This window comes from Aphelocoma coerulescens, chromosome 5, assembly GCF_041296385.1.
Source record: "Aphelocoma coerulescens isolate FSJ_1873_10779 chromosome 5, UR_Acoe_1.0, whole genome shotgun sequence".
In the NCBI taxonomy this organism is placed as follows: domain Eukaryota; kingdom Metazoa; phylum Chordata; class Aves; order Passeriformes; family Corvidae; genus Aphelocoma; species Aphelocoma coerulescens.
The window spans coordinates 67110716-67128997 of record NC_091019.1 but is presented as its reverse complement, the minus strand read 5'-3'; the positions used below and the strand labels follow the sequence as shown (position 1 = coordinate 67128997).

The window sequence follows — 18282 nt, the reverse complement described above, 5'->3', positions numbered from 1 at the left end:
TCTGCTGATAAACTGCCATGAGTGATGGGAGCTGGATACAGGAATTAGGGACATTCCTGGAGCAGGGGCCTTCCCTTGGAGCTTAAAAGAGTCTTTGGTTGTGGGGATTGCACTGGCTCTGGGTTCCAGCATCTTTCCTATCCAGAGAATCATTTGAAATTTAAAATCATTTAGAAGTTGTTCTTGTCGATCAGAGCACTTTCCTGAATGTCTCTGCTGGACATTCTTCACTTCCAGCTCATCCCTGGAAGTGGCAGGAGGATCTGGTCACTGTCCTTGGCCAGGTTGGAACCAGCATCATCAGTCCCCAGGCCAAACAATTCCTTATTTTATGGATGTATCCTAGATTTATTCCTAGTGTAAGGTTTCCTCATAAGGGCTTTCTTTATGTTGTTCTTCATAATGAACCTGCTCATCAAATAATTCCCACTGAATTCCTTCTCTGCTCAGTGTGAACGTTCGTGGAAATACTGGAAATAGTTTTTCCATGGAGAAACTGAAATCTGTTTTTGCTACAAAGTGTTTTTGGCTGGACTCTGACGAGCGTGCAGGACTGTACGTATGAAATGTGTTTATCTGAACAGGTCAGACACTTTTCCAGCACTTGGCAGCAAATCCCACCCTGCAAAAGTATCTCCAGCAAGGCCCAGGGACGCAGAGGTGGCAGAGCGTCACCCTGGCACAGGTATGTTCCTGTCAGCACTCCCCTGAGGGACCGGAGTGGCCCCTTGATGTGGCTGCTGTCCCTTGGTCAGTGAGCCTACATCCCCTCAGCGCTCACCAAAGGGAATTTCCAGGTGCTCTGGGCCCAAACTGGGCTTTGAGGGTCCTCAGGTGAGGAGTTCCAGGCTTGCAAGCTGCTCATTTCCTCATTTCCTGTGGGAGCTGAGGTTAAGTGGTGCTGGTGTTTTACCCTCCCAGTGCAGTACAGATCCCTGAAATGGGCAGGGACCAACTGCTTGTGATTATTTGTGTTTCATCAGTTTTGGTGCTGCTGGATGGAGGAAAGGAGCTGAGGGAGCTGTGTCCACAGGCTGTCCCTCCCTCCCTTGTCCCCAGTCCCTTTCCAGCTCTCCTGGAGCCCCTTTAGGCCCTGCAAAGGGCTCTGAGCTCTCCCTGGAGCCTGCTCCTCTCCAGGTGAACATTCCCAGCCTGGCTCCAGGCTCAGTGGGATATGAACATCCTTCATATGAGTATTCAGTAAATCCTGTTGACTTCAGTAACCTGACAATACCCCGGTTCAGGAAGAGATCAATTCAGATGAGGGCTGATGTTTTGGGAGGTTAAAAGATGCCCCAAAGCATAACCAACATGATTTGTTTTACAGTGAGTGCTTTTTGTGCTTTCAGGCCCTGCAGAGTCAGTGTCTGCTTTTGCACCGAAGAACGACCTGGGCTTCACATCTGAAGATGTTGTTGTTGTTGGTAAAGGTACTACAGACCCAAACTCATCTCCTGTAGCTCTTTGAGTTATGAAATGAGGGGAAATGTGCCTTTTTGGAGTGGGAAACGAACAAATAGATCCATACAATGTTGTAGATTGTTCACAATCCCCAGTTTAATGGGAGTACAAAGAGTTATGCATGGAAGTGCTGCAGTTCCTGGATAGACAATTCCAGTCACAGCATCTCTGGAATGAGATGTCCCTTCCATCCCAAACCAGTCTGTGACCCCATGTTCTGCCCCCCAGGTGTTTTTGGGAGCCCTCCTGCCCGAGCTCACATGACCAATGGGGATGACCAGGCTGCCAGGGAGGGAGCTGAGGCAGCCCCAGGGAGAAGCTTCCAGCAGACCAGCGCTTCCCACTCCCCTTGCCATGCAGAGAATGAAGCAGAGGTAAGAACTGCCCAGCTTGGTGCCATCTCATCCTGGTCTTGTGGGGGTGAACCCAGCCCAGCACAGCCGCAGTCTCTGTGCTGGGGCAACACGAGATTGACTGGAACAGCCAAAACAGCACTGAACCAATGCCTTAAATCGAGCTGCTGCTCCTGGCTTTTCATCTTGGTGCCACCTGGATGGCAAATGGATGTGCCAGGAGCTTCCCACCACGCTCAGAAATCCCTGGAGAAGGGCTGCAGGAGGGAGTGGAGCTGGAAAATGCCCTCCTGACTCTCACAGCATGTGCAGATGTGGAAGGAGGGATTGGCTGGGTTGGATCAGGTCCTGTTTTCCCCAGGGATGAATTAATCCAGCTGCATTCCTAAATTTTTCTTAAAAGCCTCCCTGAATATCTGCCCATAACCTGGTTTCCTGAGGAGTGGTGCTGTTTGTTAAATACTCTTTACAAATGGAAATGGAGCAAGATTTATCTGAGTGAAGTGTAATACAAAGTCAAAAAAAATTGAAATGAAACTCTTCTACAATCCTTTAAAATAACATTTGAAGAATACTAAAACTTGAAGTTAATGATTAACAATGTCTTAGTTTTCTGATTTCCACTGAAGATGTGAACCCTTAGAGGGATCAAAGGAGGAAATGGGGGAATGTATTAAATGTGGCTGAGCTTTCCTGAGGCACAAAAAGTGTCATAAACACATGAGAGAGAAGTGACAGATCAGAGGAAATCCTAATTTTCCATGCTGACCTTGGCCAGCATCAAGAACTGGGGAATCACTTCTGGGCTAACTTGTGCATGAATTTTGTTGCAGATAAAAGTGACCTTGTCCAAATCTGCTCAGGAGAAGCTGAGGAAGAAGAGGAAAGAAGACAAAGAGGACAACCATAAAGAGCAGCAGGAAGTCAAAGACTTGGAAGGGAAGGAAGAAAACCCTTGGGAAAGGATTAGACTGAGTATGAGTGAACCAGAGAAACTCACAGCAGAAAGTGAGGATGAGGGTTTGCCTTAAATGAATATTCCCTGTTCAATGCTGCTGAAATGGGCTGGAAATACTGGTTTTTAACTTGGTTCTAAGGGGTTTTATTGTAGTCTGGACATTTCCTTCTTTCCTAGGATTTAATTTCTGTGGGGATTTATTGACATCACCAAGAAATGGATCTTTGTCCTTGGACAATGTGGCCTTGAACCCTTCCCTGAAAAGAACATCCAGTTTGAAGAGGTCAAAGTGTTCATCCTTGCTAGATTCTGGTAAGCTGGGACAGTAAACTCTTAAAATATTTGGGTAGGTGGAGTGGGACAGTCCCAAATTACAATTTATTTGTGCAGTGGACAGTCCTGAGGTGATCTGGAAGATCAGCACAATGGGGCTTGGGCTGGAGGGGATTTAATTCCTCATTGGGGATTCAGTTGATCATTTTTCATCTAGAATCTGTTAGGGAGATTCATGAAGCATCAGAGGGTTTTTGTTTGATCAGGATCTGAAATGGCACAATGCATTAACAGCAAACTGAGTCCCTCCTGTCCCCCAAAACCTTTTTCTGGGTACATTTTGGCACTGAGTTGTTTTTAAAATAAGCAGTAGAAAAATGTTAAAAGCTCCTACTGATGGTGCTTAAAGGTGGCCAGAATTTCTCAAGTGTCTCTTCAAGGTTTATGATGTTGTTTTAGCACACTGTGCATCTGTTTTTGCATTAAACAACCACTACCTTTGTGTTTGTGACTCTTAGAAGTGAAGGTTGTGTGCAAAATTGAATTTACATGAATGAAACTCTGAGTGATTGAGGTTTCCCCTGGATCCCTGGCAGTGCCCAAGGCCAGGCTGGACATTGGGGCTGGAGCAGCCTGGGACAGTGGGAGGTGTCCCTGCCATGGCAGGAGTGGGGCTGGGTGGGATTTAGGATCCTTCCAACCCAACCCATTCTGTGTCCTTTGGAAAACCTGCTTCCCGTATTGACACTGAACCGTGCTGTAAATCAAGTCCCTCCTGATGGGAGAGAATTTGCTGAAAGTCCTTGCAAGGAGTTTCAAAGATAAACGGAGACTTTTCCTTGGTTTTCAATGCTTCCAGATAGTTGTTTATTAAGTCTTATCAGAGGAACAGAGCCACCAGGTGACCCAGGTACAGCACAGAGCACAGAAAAGCAGGAGTGAGCTCGAGTTATCCAGATTTACACAGCTTTTAAAGATATTTTAACCCATAGTTACTGAAAACGTACATTATTTTCACTTTCCTGCCAATTATTCAGTAACACGACTAGGAACTGCGGAATTCCTCATCCAATAATTCCAAACCACTTTTACTGCAGAACATGGAGTAGTAGAAGAAGGAGAAGAAGGTTTAGAGAACAACAACAATCCTCCATTTTGATATTTTTTACTCTTATCTATTTACTACCAAGAGAAGCCCAAAACCTCTAAATTTTTCACCCTGTGACAATCTCACACAGTAGTCTATCACCTAATTCATTCCACTGTATCTTCTAGTTCTTGTTTGATCATTGGTAATTTTTTCCAAGGTTTGAAGCTAAACCAGTGTTGTTCAGGGGGGCAGGAACCCTTCAAAACAGGCAGAGGAATCCTCTTGGCGCTCTGGGTTCCTGCACCGTGGCAGCATTTTGCAGCTGGCTCTGTGCTGTGCGCTGCTCTGGCTGGGAGCAGCGTGCAGGGCTGATGATGCTCCCTTCCCTTTCCCTTCCCTTCCCTTCCCTTTCCCTTCCCTTTCCCTTCCCTTTCCCTTCCCTTTCCCTTCCCTTTCCCTTCCCTTTCCCTTCCCTTTCCCTTCCCTTTCCCTTCCCTTTCCCTTCCCTTTCCCTTCCCTTTCCCTTCCCTTTCCCTTCCCTTTCCCTTCCCTTTCCCTTCCCTTTCCCTTCCCTTTCCCTTCCCTTTCCCTTCCCTTTCCCTTCCCTTTCCCTTCCCTTTCCCTTCCCTTTCCCTTCCCTTTCCCTTCCCTTTCCCTTCCCTTTCCCTTCCCTTTCCCTTCCCTTTCCCTTCCCTTTCCCTTCCCTTTCCCTTCCCTTTCCCTTCCCTTTCCCTTCCCTTTCCCTTCCCTTTCCCTTCCCTTTCCCTTCCCTTTCCCTTCCCTTTCCCTTCCCTTTCCCTTCCCTTTCCCTTCCCTTTCCCTTCCCTTTCCCTTCCCTTTCCCTTCCCTTTCCCTTCCCTTTCCCTTCCCTTTCCCTTCCCTTTCCCTTCCCTTTCCCTTCCCTTTCCCTTCCCTTTCCCTTCCCTTTCCCTTCCCTTTCCCTTCCCTTTCCTTTCCCTTTCCCTTCCCTTTCCCTTCCCTTTCCCTTCCCTTTCCCTTCCCTTTCCCTTCCCTTTCCCCTTTCCCCTTTCCCCTTTCCCCTTTCCCCTTTCCCCTTTCCCCTTTCCCCTTTCCCCTTTCCCCTTTCCCCTTTCCCCTTTCCCCTTTCCCCTTTCCCCTTTCCCCTTTCCCCTTTCCCCTTTCCCCTTTCCCCTTTCCCCTTTCCCCTTTCCCCTTTCCCCCTTCCCCCTTCCCCCTTCCCTCGTTCCCCCTTTCCCCCTTCCCCCTTTCCCCGTTCCCGTTCCCCCAGAGGAGCCGTGCCCGGTGCCGCGGGGCCGCTGCCGGGAGCCGCCGCTGACGCAGAGCCCCGAGGTGCTGGACCCCGCCGAGCTGCAGCCCTTCCCCAGGCCGGACACGGCGCTGGCAGAGGCGCTGGCACTGCTGGCTGACCACGACTGGTGCGTGCGCGGGGGCCTGGGCACGGCGGGCGGCGGGGGAGAGCTCTGCAAAGCGCGGAGAAGCGGGTGCAGTGTTGGAAACAGGCAGGGGGGCTGTGGGGGAGACGAGAAAAATGGGGGAGTTCGGTCAGGTTTGAGATTAAAGGAACTTTGAAGGGCCAGTTCTCAGCCCTCATTTACAGAGACTTGGAGGGTCTGAGTTTAAGGACTGGAGAGGCCCCACAGGCACCTTCCTTGGTGCTTTGTGTGGAATTAGCAGCATGTCCTTGGTGCTTTGTGTGGAGTAGAAGCTCTTCCTTGTGCCTTGTGTGGAATTAGCAGCATGTCCTTGGTGTCTTGTGTGGAGTAGAAGCTCTTCCTTGGTGTCTTGTGTGGAGTAGAAGCTCTTCCTTGTGCTTTGTGTGGAATAGAAGCTCCTTCCTTGGTGCTTTGTGTGGAATAGAAGTTCCTTCCTGGTGTTTTGTGTGAAGTAGAAGCTCTTCCTTGTGCTTTGTGTGGAATAAAAGTGTCTCCTGACTTTGGAATGTGGTTACAGAGCTGCTGCCTTCAGTTTATGGAAGGAAACAGATCCTTTAATCTCCACTGGTGCCAGCTGGGAACAGAACTGTGGGACACAGCTGAGAGGCTGCTGTGCTAAAACATCCCACAGGAAAGAGTTTCCTGCATTATTTCCTGGCTGGCAGGGTGGGCAGGCCCTGGCACAGGGTGCCCAGAGCAGCTGTGGCTGCCCCTGGATCCCTGGCAGTGCCCAAGGCCAGGCTGGACATTGGGGCTGGAGCAGCCTGGGACAGTGGGAGGTGTCCCTGCCATGGCAGGGGTGGGGCTGGGTGGGCTTTGAGATCCCTTCCAACCCAAACCATTCCATGATTTCTCATTGCTTTATTTTACTATCTAATTTGTTTGCTATTTGATTCCTTAGAATTCCACACTTTATTATTTTAATGAAAATTTTCAAATGGATGGAATTTAATTTTTTTTTTTTCACACAGGGAGAAGAAAATTGAGGGTCTGAACTTCGTCAGGTGCTTGTCTGCCTACCATGCCCCCATTCTGACTGCAAAGCTCCACGAAACAACTTTGGCTGTGGCTCAAGAGGTTGAATTTTCCTATTAGAATATTCCACTGGCTCTCTGTGTGTATATATGTATTTTATAGCTCTCTGGAGTGATTTATGCCACTCACCTGTGGTGAGTTTTCCTCAACTGGGCAGTCTCAAGGATGATTTGAGACTCAGAGACTGAGAAAATGTAGATTGTAACTTAATAACATTTTTATGAGTGTGTGTTTTAATTCTCACCCATTGTGAATCAAGTTAGAAATGTGTTTCTCAGTTGCTTGTAATGTTACTTAAAAATGACAAAGGGGAAACATGAATATTTATTTTAAAGTCTATTTGATAAACATTATTCATTGTTTTTTGGGTTTTTCCTGTGTGCAGGTCAAGAATTTACGCTCAGGTGTTTCTCGAGCTGCTGTGGTCTGTTTAGGGGATTTGTTCACCCACCTGAAAAAGAGCATGGATCAAGAACTAGATAATGCAGTAAAAGTCCTTTTGCACAAAGCTGGGGAATCCAACACTTTTATAAGGGAAGAGGTAGACAAGGCACTGAAGGCCATGGTTAATAATGTGACTCCAGCACGTGCACTTTGTTCTCTTATAAATGGAGGGCAAAGGTAATTCCTATAAAGACTTTATAAAGAATATTGTGAATAGAGTACATTTATCAAATGTAGGCTTTTTAACATCAAATCTGAGTACAGTAGACAGAAATTTGAAAATCCAGTAAATCAGCTCTGCTAAACCTCTGCTAAAGCCAGGGCAATGTTTGTTGGCATAAATTAAATTAAAGCCCCTCTGTTCCTTTCTGTGCACTGTGTAAGAGGCTGGCTGTTGATTTTGGAGCTTGGTGTATTTTCTGGCAGCTTGCACCACTTCAGTAATTTTATTTGCTGTTACTGTATATGCTTGGGGAGCTGCTGTTTTGCTTTGCCTGGTAAAGCTGACATAATGTTCTTTTCCTCCTTTGCTCTGCAATCAAGTCCTGTCTTATCCAGTTCTCAGCACCCCTCTTTATTTAGAAAGCTGATTTATAACTTAAAATTCTCTAGCTGCATCTATCTTGCTGGATGTCCTGTTCCTCTCTAGGCTGAGCCTCTGTGTCTGCATTTTAATTTCCTTCTCAGTGCTGCTGGCCATTTTTTTCGGGAGTTAATTCCCGTCTTTCCCTGGCCCTGTTCAGTCTGCTTTCCTTTTCCATCCTCATTCACTGCTCACCACATCTGAGCTGGGTGCACCCCCTGGTGCTTCCTCTCTTCTCTGCCACCCTTGGTGACATTTCCCAGGCTACATTTCCCTTCATGACACATTTCAGGTTCTCCATTGGAAATCCCTCCACAGATTCCCTGCACAGCTCCAATCTTCAGAGTTAGTCTTGATTCAAAATGTTCTCTCTCCTCTTTTGTTTCCCTGGAAGCTGGTTGGTGTGGGATACATGGATTCTGTCTCCTGACAGCTGTACTGCAGTTTCCTGCTCTTTAAACTGAAAGGCAAAAATCAGCCTTGGGATTTCTGTCCTTTATGAATTCCTGGGATTCAAACTGGCTTGGGATCCATGGGCAGGGACACCTTCCACTGTCCCAGGCTGCTCCAAGCCCCTTGTCCAGCCTGGTCTGGGACACTGGAAGGTGTCCCTGCCCATGGATTCATGGTCCCTCCCAACCCAAACCAGGCTGATCCCGCTATTTGGTGAATTCAGGAGCAGCAGGCAGCAGCTGCCCCTGGCTTTCATTCAGCATCCAAGGGAAGTGCCCTTTTTGGGTTCTCCCTTCTTGGCCCTCCTGGTCAGAATTGTCTGTGTCAGACCTCCCCACCTTCGCTGCCAGATTCAAACTCACTTGCTGAGGGGTTTTCCATAAGGACTTTCCCCCTCCAGTTTGTGAATTTGTATGGGTTTTCTGCTCCCTCAAGGCATCAGAATTGAGCTGTGAGGCTGAATACAGCATTTGGGCACAGATTAATCTGTTCACAGCTCAGACTTTCTTAACTCATGGAGTACAGTATGTTTTTAATGGGTAACACATCAGGCATGGCCTAAAGGTGCAGCTTTTCCAGGCCTGGCTTCAGGAAACTCTGGCCTTGTCAGCAGGGAAGGCCCTGGAGCACAGGGCAGCTCCAGCTCCCGAGGCTGTGACCAGGAATATGGGAATGACCCTTCAAAGGGGGAATTTGTGTCTCCATAGGAAGTGAAAAGGGTTGTTTGACACAACTGCAGTTCCACAGGGGATGTTCTCTCTAAATTGGGCTGAGTTGCTTCAATTCACCACAACAGAAACTTTCAGTTATGGTGGCACTTATAATTCATGAGACCTCTTAAGATGTACCTGGTTTCTGCTCAGCTCCTTTCAAGCCTGCTGTGATCATGACTGTTAGTTCTGACTAGACAGAAATACTGATTCTTCATCAGCTCCAAAACTGGGTTTGACTTTACCAACAAGAATAATTCCAGTGGGAGGTGTCACTGCCCATGGCAGGGGTTGGAATAAGATGAGCTTTGAGGTCCCTTCCCCACCCAAACCGTTCTGTGATTAGATAGATGATCCAAGAGCATGATTCCAGGGACAGAGCTGAGAGTGGTTTTACTTCAGGAATTTAAAAATCCTGTTTCTTGTCTGTAGCAACTGTGTTTAAGGTGTTATGTGCACACCAATGTTTTCCAGCTGTTTCCACGAGCAGGGGCTTTCCTGGGAAGAAGGGGTTTGTTTGCTTCATGGCGTGAGGTCTTTCAGCCTCACAGTTATTGTTTTCCCTTTGAAAGTGCAGCAGGAGTTACAAACTGTCCTCAAAGTAGGATTTTTAATCCAAGTATAAAATTGGAGACATTAGAGCTTGCAGGATTGTGTTCTTGAGCGCAGGTGGGATCAGCAGGGGCGGCAGGATTTAGATAAAAGGGTCGTTTGCTGCACAAGTTTGAAAGCTGATTCTGGCTGTTCTCTCCTTTGCATCAGCACAGGTGTTTTGTTTTGTACAAAACAGGGATCATGAGACTCCTGCAGGGTCTTTAGAAGTCGATTGAACACTGCTTTAGTCAATTTTACAGTGATGTCAAGTCCCCAGGATGTGTCTCTGAGCACAGGGCCTGGTTTTTCTTAGAGCTCATTGAAAGAACAGTCGTGTGCTTTGTAAAATAAAATTATCTAAAGGAAAACTAGAACTGGAATTCTAAAACCTCCCTGCCTGTGTCCAGCAAGAATAATTGTAGGGGAAGGCGTCCCTGTCCATGGCACAGGGTGGGACAGGATGGGCTTGGAGGTCCCTTCCAACCCAACCATTCAGGATTCCGTGATTCCAAGGTTTTGTTTGGTAGGGCAGGTGAATGCTGTGAGCAGCCCCTCCAGGGGCTGGCCCTCAGCCCTGTTTCCCTCCCCAGCCACCTGCACTCAGCCGTGAGGAGATGCACAGCCCAGCACCTCGGGGACATCGTGGAGCGCATGGGCCCGGAGCGCATCCTGGCCGGAGCCAAGCCCGTGGCTGACCGGCTGCTCCCTGCCATAGCCAGGTTTGCCCAGGACAGCTCCCAGCAAACCCGGTGAGTATTCCCTCCCTCGGGAGCACGGTCTGGCTGGCCCTGTGGGTGTGCCCCGCATGACAGGGCAGGTTTAAGCTGGAAAATACCTTGGGGATCATTAAGGGTTGAATGAGGCCTGGAGCACCCTGGGATAGTGGCAGAGCTGGAATGGGATGAGCTTCAAGGTTCCTTCCGAACAAAGCTTGGAGTCTATCCCAGCACTGGCAGCACTGTTGGGATAGTGCACGTGGCAGGAATTACCTGGATACCTCCCACACACCCTGGCTGCAGGGAGGAGAGGGGCTCACAGGATGTGGCTGCTGGGCATGGAGGAGATGCAGCCACAGAGGGATGGGATCCACACTTGGATCTGATCCGTGTCTGGCTGACAAGGCTGGAGCGTCCTGGTTAAAGCCAGCAGAAGTGGAAGGCTGTTCTCATTAATTTGGTCACTTAATTAAATAGTGGTCCTTGAGCACATCCTCTGGGGGTCTGGTTACTCATGTCAGCAGCAATCTTAGAGTCATGGAATCACTGAGGTTGGGAAAGACCTCCAGTAACAGTGACTGTGGACTCCCAACCTCCCTGGGCAGCCCCTGCCAAGGCCTGAGCACCCTTTCCATGGGGAAATTCCTGCTGCTGTCCACCCTGAGCCTGCCCTGGCCCAGCCTGAGGCCGTTCCCTCTCCTCCTGTCCCTGTTCCCTGGCAGCAGAGCCCGACCCCCCCGGCTGCCCCCTCCTGTCAGGGACTTGTGCAGAGCCACAGGGTCCCCCCTGAGCCTCCTTTGCTCCAGCCTGAGCCCCTTTCCCAGCTCCCTCAGCCGCTTCTGGGGCTCCAGCCCCTTCCCAGCTCCGTTCCCTTCCCTGGACACAATCTCCCTGCACCTTTCCACTTTGGAATGACACACCTGTAGTGACCCAGTGACAAAGCCAGTCCCTGTTCCTGGATGTCCTGGTGCTCTCCCTGCAGGTTCTACGGGCGGAAGATGCTCTTCAGCATGATGGCCCATCCTGACTTGGATAAAACCCTGGAGAAGTTCGTGCCAGCCAAGGATTTGCCTTACATTAAGGAAGCTGTTGGCAGCCTTCGAGAGAAGGTGTGTGGGAAAGCTCTTGTGTAACCCCTGGGCCAGGTGGATGTGTCCCAGGGGCTGTTGGGTGTAGACAATTCCAGCACTGCAGCCACATGAATTCCCTGTGATTCTCTTGTTCCATGAATTCCTGCTGTACCTTTGTGCAGGGCCTGGGGGAGATGCCCTTGGATACACCCTCAGCCAAAGGACGACGTTCCCAGACTGGAAGTGTTGGACATCTGAGGTTGTCCTCTACTTGCAGAGATGCTCCCAATATCCTGGACAGGTAATGAGCTCCAGTGCTTATCCTGGGAGGAACCTGGCCAAGGAGGGAGCACAGAAACAGCCACACAGGGCTGTGAAAGTTCAACATCCCTGAAGGAAAAGGAAGGTCTTGACCCTGTTCCAGGGAAACTCTTCAACGGAGTGACCGGTTATATTAAAATGGCTTTGTGCATTTCGAAGTTAATTTGTCTATTGACCATCTATGAAATACACACAGGACACAAACCGCCTGGAATTCCCAGTATGGAATTGCAGAATCATGGAATGGTTTGGGTTGGAAGGGGCCTCAAAGCCCATTCAGTGCCAGCCCTGCCATGGCAGGGACACCTCCCACTGTCCCAGGCTGCTCCCAGCCCCAATGTCCAGCCTGGCCTTGGGCACTGCCAGGGATCCAGGGGCAGCCCCAGCTGCTCTGGGCAATGTGGATCCAATGGATCCATGGCAGCATCATCCCAGATGTTGCTGTTCAGACTCATGGAAAAACCAGTCCTGGTTGGAGCTGCAACACGAATTAGTCATTTGTGCACAACTGTGGTCACCAAGGACTTAGACCCTAACTGGGATGCTGAAGGGTTTAGATCATATTCTGACCATTTTAAGTTTTGTTTTATCTTCTTACAGGTTTTATATTGACTTTTTTTAGGTCTTGGAGGTACAGTAACAATTTCTGGGCTCAGATAGATGTTACTTACAGTGACTTTATGGATTACCCCAGGACCTCCCACCCCTTATTCCATATCATCTGATTGATGCACAAATGAGTACATTCGGACTGTAAACACAGATATCTATACATCATGCATATAGCTATGTACAAATACAGTTACTGCAGTGGTCACTGCCCATCCCCAGGGTATGGGCAGAGTTCATGGGGTCCATCACTGCTAGGACTGGAGCAGTCCATGGGAGGTAAATCGTGCAGTGGCAGTGACATTCAGCAGGCATTTTTACAACCAACATTACAGGTCGTTCTCAGCCCAGATCAACTCCCCCTGAGGTACACAACACGTTTCTGTGTCACCCACCAAGTGCAGCCACGTCTCTGAGACAAACCATGGATGGGTTTGTGTTTGCTCGAGGCCGGATTAACCCAAACAGTCTTTCCTGACATCCCCTGGTGTGTGCCACAGGGCCTCCCCATTCTGATCTTTAGACCCCAGACCACTTGGTCCTGCTTGATCTCAGCTCACATTTCATGGATCCAGTCATGGATTACCCAGGATACAGTGTCTGTGGTTAAGGCCACCCCTTGGTCTTGTGCCCACTTAGAGGTGGCATCTCTTCCCTGCTGAGGCAGCACGGGCCCACCAAGCTGGAGATCACTCTCCCTTCTGTTGCCAGTCCAGATCTGCCCGTGACACTTTACTCTTGCAGCCTGATCCTGCTGTTTGTTGTTGTGATGCTCCTCATTATCCCGACTCTCAGGCACAGGATGGCCTTTGACTGTCAGCCTCTACCCAGGCACTGATGTCCTGCCTTTCTCCAGCAGCCAGAATCAGTTTCCCTCTGCCAATTGCCTTTTTTCCACCCTCCCAGCCACTCTCACAGAGCGTTTGCCACCATCCCCCAGCCAGTGCAGAGGGAGAGTGTTGGCCACTTCTCTGCTCAGCATGTCCAGAGCCAGCTGGAGGCTCTCACCTCTGCAGTGTGACTGGATCCACTTTGTCCTTCAGCAGCTTCCCTGACTCCCCATGTAGGGCTCCATACAGCTGCTTCCCATTTCCTACTGGTCCTGTGGGATCCATCAGTGAGCAGGGAGTGTCACCTCCCACCCTCTGCCAGCTGGTTCTGGTGGGGCCACCTCAGCACTGTCACCTTGTCTTGCTTTGAGACAGTTTAAAGAGGGGGGCACTCTGAAATGAGGAGCCTCCCCTTGATTCCAATCAATCCCTCTCTGCCAATAAGGAATGAGATATGAGTAGATACAAGTGAGAAAATAACAGTTTATTAACAAACAGAATGCCAACAGGCAGCAGGGGGAAATGGAAATAACTGCTGGATAGCAAAGTGCTACATCTCATGGACTCCACAGGAGCAAGGAGAGACCTGGAAATACCCATTGCTCTCAGGGATGGCCTCAGGATTTAGGACAAAGGGACAAGCTGGTGTCAGATCCCTGTTTGGAAGGCAGGAGCCTCATGGAGCAGTTCCAGCAGCAGACAAAGGCCTGACAGCCCATCCAGGGTCAGCCTCCTCCCCACAGCAGGACAGGCAGGGCCAGGCCAAGCACCAGGGCTGGGGCCACTCTCTGCCTGGCTGGTTCTGCCCACAGTGATCCAGAGTGGGGCTGCTCTTCTCCTGCTGGGATTCCTCAGCTATGGACAGGCACCCGCAGAATTCATCCTTAAGGCAGCTCAGACCTGCTCACTGCAGTCCCTCCGAGCTGAGGGAAAAACCAAAAATGAAAAGAGAACCCAAAAAGGGAGGAAAAAAAGGACCTCTGCCTGGACAAAGAGCAAGCAGCCCATGAAGCCAACACCACATGGGGAAATCCCACAAAGTGCCGGGATGGGGGGATTTCAAAAACACTCAGCACCACACACACACACACAGGGTCCCTGGCTGGGAGAGATCTGGAATACAAGAACGTTATGGATCACCCCAGGACACTCCACTATGTCCTTTCTCGGAGGGTGGGCAGGCCCTGGCACAGGGTGCCCAGAGCAGCTGTGGCTGCCCCTGGATCCCTGGCAGTGCCCAAGGCCAGGCTGGACATTGGGGCTGGGAGCAGCCTGGGACAGTGGGAGGTGTCCCTGCCATGGCAGGGGTGGGGCTGGGTGGGCTTTGAGGTCCCTTTGCAACCTAAACCATTCCATGGTTCTGTGATTCAATGAACTGAAAAAGAAACACCCTCAGATTTAAAGCAAGCCAAAAACTGCATCCAAGAGCAGAATTCAGAGGGCTGTGACTGCAGTGTGACTGTTCAGAACCACATTTCTTTAACACACCCTCCACAATTCAAAATAATAACTGATTCTACATGTACTGATAAATTTTGATTGCTTATTCCCTTCCCCACCCAAGCCTTGTGTTCAGGAATTAGGAGTGAGGCAATGACTCTGCCTGGATGGTCTGTAAATACTTACCTGGACAGAGAGGTGATTCCACAGGTTTTAGAATTCTTTCCATGACTCTCTAATGAGATCAGGTCCCACAGGAAATTTGTTTATAAATGTTCTAGGAAGAGCTGTTTCCACCTCAGCAGGGCACCTTGCTCAGGTAACACCTGGTCTGGGGTCAGACTTTAGAGTGCTTTGAGAACAACGAATTAAACTGCAGTAAGTTTTTTGTGGGGGTTGTGACCCATTGATGTGAGGGAAGTTCCCAGTTGTTACTGGTCACAAAACCAGCTTCATTTGGAGCAGAATGGATATAAGACTTTGGGAACAACAATTGCTGTTTGGTGATTTATTTTTAATTCACCGTGTTTAAGGTGAAAGTTTCTATTTACTCCTGATACTTGCAGTTAGATGGGAAGAGAATGTCTGGGATGAGCCTCCTGTTCCAACGTGGCTCATGGAATGTAGATACAAAAATGCTGCTAGCAAGGATTTTCTTGCTATTTTCTAAGTCCATGAGAGACTTTTCTCTCTCACAGAAGAGGTAGCAGGGAATGTAAACAACCAAGCCACCTGCAACCTTGAAAAGTCTTGTTTATGGTATAGTAGAAAAATATTTTGACAATGGATGTTTTAGGATTTTAGCCAATCACCCCAAGGGGTGGCTGATCCTTTATCCAATTAGACTATGAAGAAAAAGGTCTATAAAAGAATTTGTAAAATAATTCAATCAATCAATCTTGCTGCACAATTCCTGCCTGCTGGATCTTCTCTCCTCCCTATGGCTGCGGGACACGGTGATACACCCTAGGAACCAGGCCTGTGGTAATACATGGAGTAACATTCCCCTTTCCCACAGGGACAGCACAGAGGCCCACGAAGCCCCAAGGAGAGCAGCTCCTCGCAGTGCCCTGGAAGGTGAGGAATATGTCAGGGACATTATCGGGTCCCTGAATGCCAAAGACTTCCGGGAGCGCATCAGCGGCGTCCGGCAGCTGCTGGCGGACACGGAGAGCAACCCGGCCCTGGTGCTTGCCAACATCGTCAAGGTAACTCCAGGGAAAGGCTGGAATTCAAAGGGATTTAGAGCCGGGTCACAAAGTTTTCCGTAGAAGCCTTGGTCCTTCTTGGAATAAGGATGATTAACAGAGAGCATTGAGGAGCAGGGGGATGCGTCTGTGTGGGGCACTAAGGGAGGAAAGGAAGGGAAGAGGAGGGAAACATGGAAGGGAAGAGGAAGGAAACATGGAAGGGAAGAGGAAAGAAACATGGAAGGGAAGAGGAAAGAAACATGGAAGGGAAGAGGAAGGAAGCATGGACGGGAAGAGGAAGGAAGCATGGACGGGAAGAGGAGGGAAACATGGAAGTTTTCACTCAGCACTTTTGAACTACTGCCCAGAGAAGCTGCGGCTGCCCCTGGGTCCCTGGAAGTGTCCAAGGCCAGTGTGGACAGGGTTTGGAGCCACCTGGGATAGAGGAAGGTGTCCCTGATGATGGCACGGGGTGGAATGGGATGGGATTTAACATCCCTTCCCATCCAAACCAGTCTGGGATTCCATGATTTCTGGAATCCTGTGTGCTGTTTTTCATGCCACTCTTGGGTAAATATCCAAATAGTGGAATAGTTGTAAAAAAAGCGGAAAGGTTTAATCAGGAACTGAAAAACTGTCTGAAGTAGAGTTATGAGTTTGCGTGTGGGAGAAGGTGGGGAAAGTATTGTGCTAACGCTCAGGATGAGGATCCTGTCCAATAGGAAAGGGAGTTCTGTAGCAGAAAGAAGAGGTCCAGCAGGTGTGAATTAAAGATGGATACAATGAAAGGAACGTCGCGACAGAGGGAAGGCCCGGACGCTCAATATGAGTGATCAGCAAGTTTCCGTTTATTGATCATTCGTGGATTACAGATATAGTGTGACTAATGAGGCTTATGCATATTCCAAAAGGCGCAAGCTGAGTGGTTAACGGCACTGCTACCAACCCCTCCCTCTAGTTCTTCCTTTGTGGTCAGCAAGTTCCTCTTTTCCTCTCTTTCCCATGCCCTGACCACAAGCTCTCTGTTGTTAACTGTACTGCTCACCAAGGCCAGCATGTCCCTGCTGTATCAGTATAAGGCCTTGATCAGCTGCATCCTTTGTCAGTAGCTCAGCTATTATACAGATGAGTGCGATATTCTGCTAAATCATGCTCTGTAAGCTGCAAAGGGTCTGCATGTCCTCGGTCATGTAGCCATTCCTTCACAAGGAAACCCAAGCTTGTCTTCCAGCAGTGCCGTGTCTGTGTGTGGAATGATGGAATTCTGCTCTGGAACTTCCTGGTATCTGAACTGAACGGGTTTGAAACCTTTCAAATGTTCCCTGTGCTGAACAGAGCCATAAAAATACTGGCTTGCAGGAAGTATGAGTCACAGTGAGAGTTACTGTGCCTGGAGTCCATTGCACTGCAGGGACTCAGGGCAGATGAGGTGAGATGTGGTTGAATAATGCACGGGGTTAAAATAGCAAATGTTGCTTGACTTGCCCCGAAAATGATCCCAGGTATTTGCATATCCCAGAATCCCAGAGTGGTTCGGGTTGGAAGGGACCTTATAGACCATCTGTTTCCAAGCCCTGGAGATACCAGAGCCATCGTTGCAGAGATGGACAATTAGAGTGTAACAATAAAGCAGGTAACGAGCTTTGCACCTCAAGCACTGATTCCCAGTTCCACGAGTGCTGTTTGGATGCTTTTCCAGATCTTTGATGCTTTCAAGCCTCGCTTACACGACTCCAACAGCAAAGTGAACCAGGTGGCTTTGGAGGCCATGCACAGGATGATTCCGCTGCTCAAAGACCATTTATCACCTGTGATCAACATGTTAATTCCTGCCATAGTGGACAACAACCTCAACTCCAAAAATCCAGGGATTTATGCAGCTGCCACAAACGTTATCCAGGCTCTATGTCAACACTTAGGTAAGCAATTTATTCTCTCTTAATTTGGAACAGTTTCAGTTGTGGTGATTAAGTTGTAAATTGAAAGTGTTACTCTTTCCAAGAGTTTCACACAGTTGTTACACTGTGTAAAAACCATTGGGTTTATTCTCACCCTTTTTAAACCACACAAATCATCCTGATATTGCTCCCTAGTGCTTGGTCATTTTTCCACGGCATTTTCTTATTTACCTTTTCCCACATTGTGTTTATTTCCAGATAATTTAATTTCCCATTTAAGAATTTAATGTGTTCTGCTCTTTGCCTGTAGACAACTCCCTGCTCCTGCAGCCACTCTGCACCAAGGCCCAGTTCCTGAGTGGAAAAGCAAAGCAGGACCTGACAGAAAAGCTGGCTGGTAAAGTGCTGTTTTCCTTTGCTTGGTTGGTTGGTTGGGTACCACCTTAATTAGGGAAATTAATTGCAAGGTGGAGATGGCTCTGTACCTTCCCTTCTGTCTCAGGAGGTTGTGCAGCAGTTGTCACATTTCAGCTCTTTAATGGAAGTTGGAGCTGTTGCTGACAAAACAAAGGATTGTTATTAATATTATATAGTCAGCTGGAAGATCTAGAAATACCTGGAATTTATAAATATTTATAAATATTAAGGATCAAATTTAAATTTAAATACCTTATATATTTAAATACTTTAAGGATTAACATTTATAAATACCTTAGGCATATAATAATTTTAGCATGGCACTGTATTCCCTCTCCCAGGGCTCATTCCCTCATGCTCTTGCCAGGAATCCAGACTGGTTTGGGTTGGGGGGACCTCAAATCCCACCCAGTGCCAGCCCT

At 48.6% G+C, this 18282-nt stretch overlaps 2 protein-coding genes across 8 annotated transcripts in view; one reads left to right on the top strand and one right to left on the bottom strand.

Moving 5' to 3' along the window:
- FKBP3 (FKBP prolyl isomerase 3) overlaps positions 1-18282 on the bottom strand; it is a 56070-nt gene that overhangs the window by 14689 nt on the left and 23099 nt on the right. The window lies entirely within an intron of this gene.
- Positions 1-18282, top strand: part of PRPF39 (pre-mRNA processing factor 39) — a 50795-nt gene that overhangs the window by 13899 nt on the left and 18614 nt on the right. For 3 of the 7 annotated variants that reach the window (XM_069018701.1, XM_069018700.1, XM_069018699.1), the window contains 14 exons: positions 585-685; positions 1350-1430; positions 1690-1835; positions 2648-2822; positions 2950-3084; positions 5385-5532; positions 6522-6627; positions 6971-7206; positions 9960-10118; positions 11068-11194; positions 11338-11456; positions 15374-15563; positions 17245-17464; positions 17754-17840. In XM_069018701.1, coding sequence (XP_068874802.1) covers positions 585-685; positions 1350-1430; positions 1690-1835; positions 2648-2822; positions 2950-3084; positions 5385-5532; positions 6522-6627; positions 6971-7206; positions 9960-10118; positions 11068-11194; positions 11338-11456; positions 15374-15563; positions 17245-17464; positions 17754-17840 — 2030 coding nt within the window. Of the gene's footprint in view, positions 1-584; positions 686-1349; positions 1431-1689; positions 1836-2647; positions 2823-2949; positions 3085-5384; positions 5533-6521; positions 6628-6970; positions 7207-9959; positions 10119-11067; positions 11195-11337; positions 11457-15373; positions 15564-17064; positions 17179-17244; positions 17465-17753; positions 17841-18282 lie in introns of those variants that run through there. The other 4 variants (XM_069018702.1, XR_011151526.1, XM_069018703.1 and 1 more) reach the window with 4 other exon arrangements.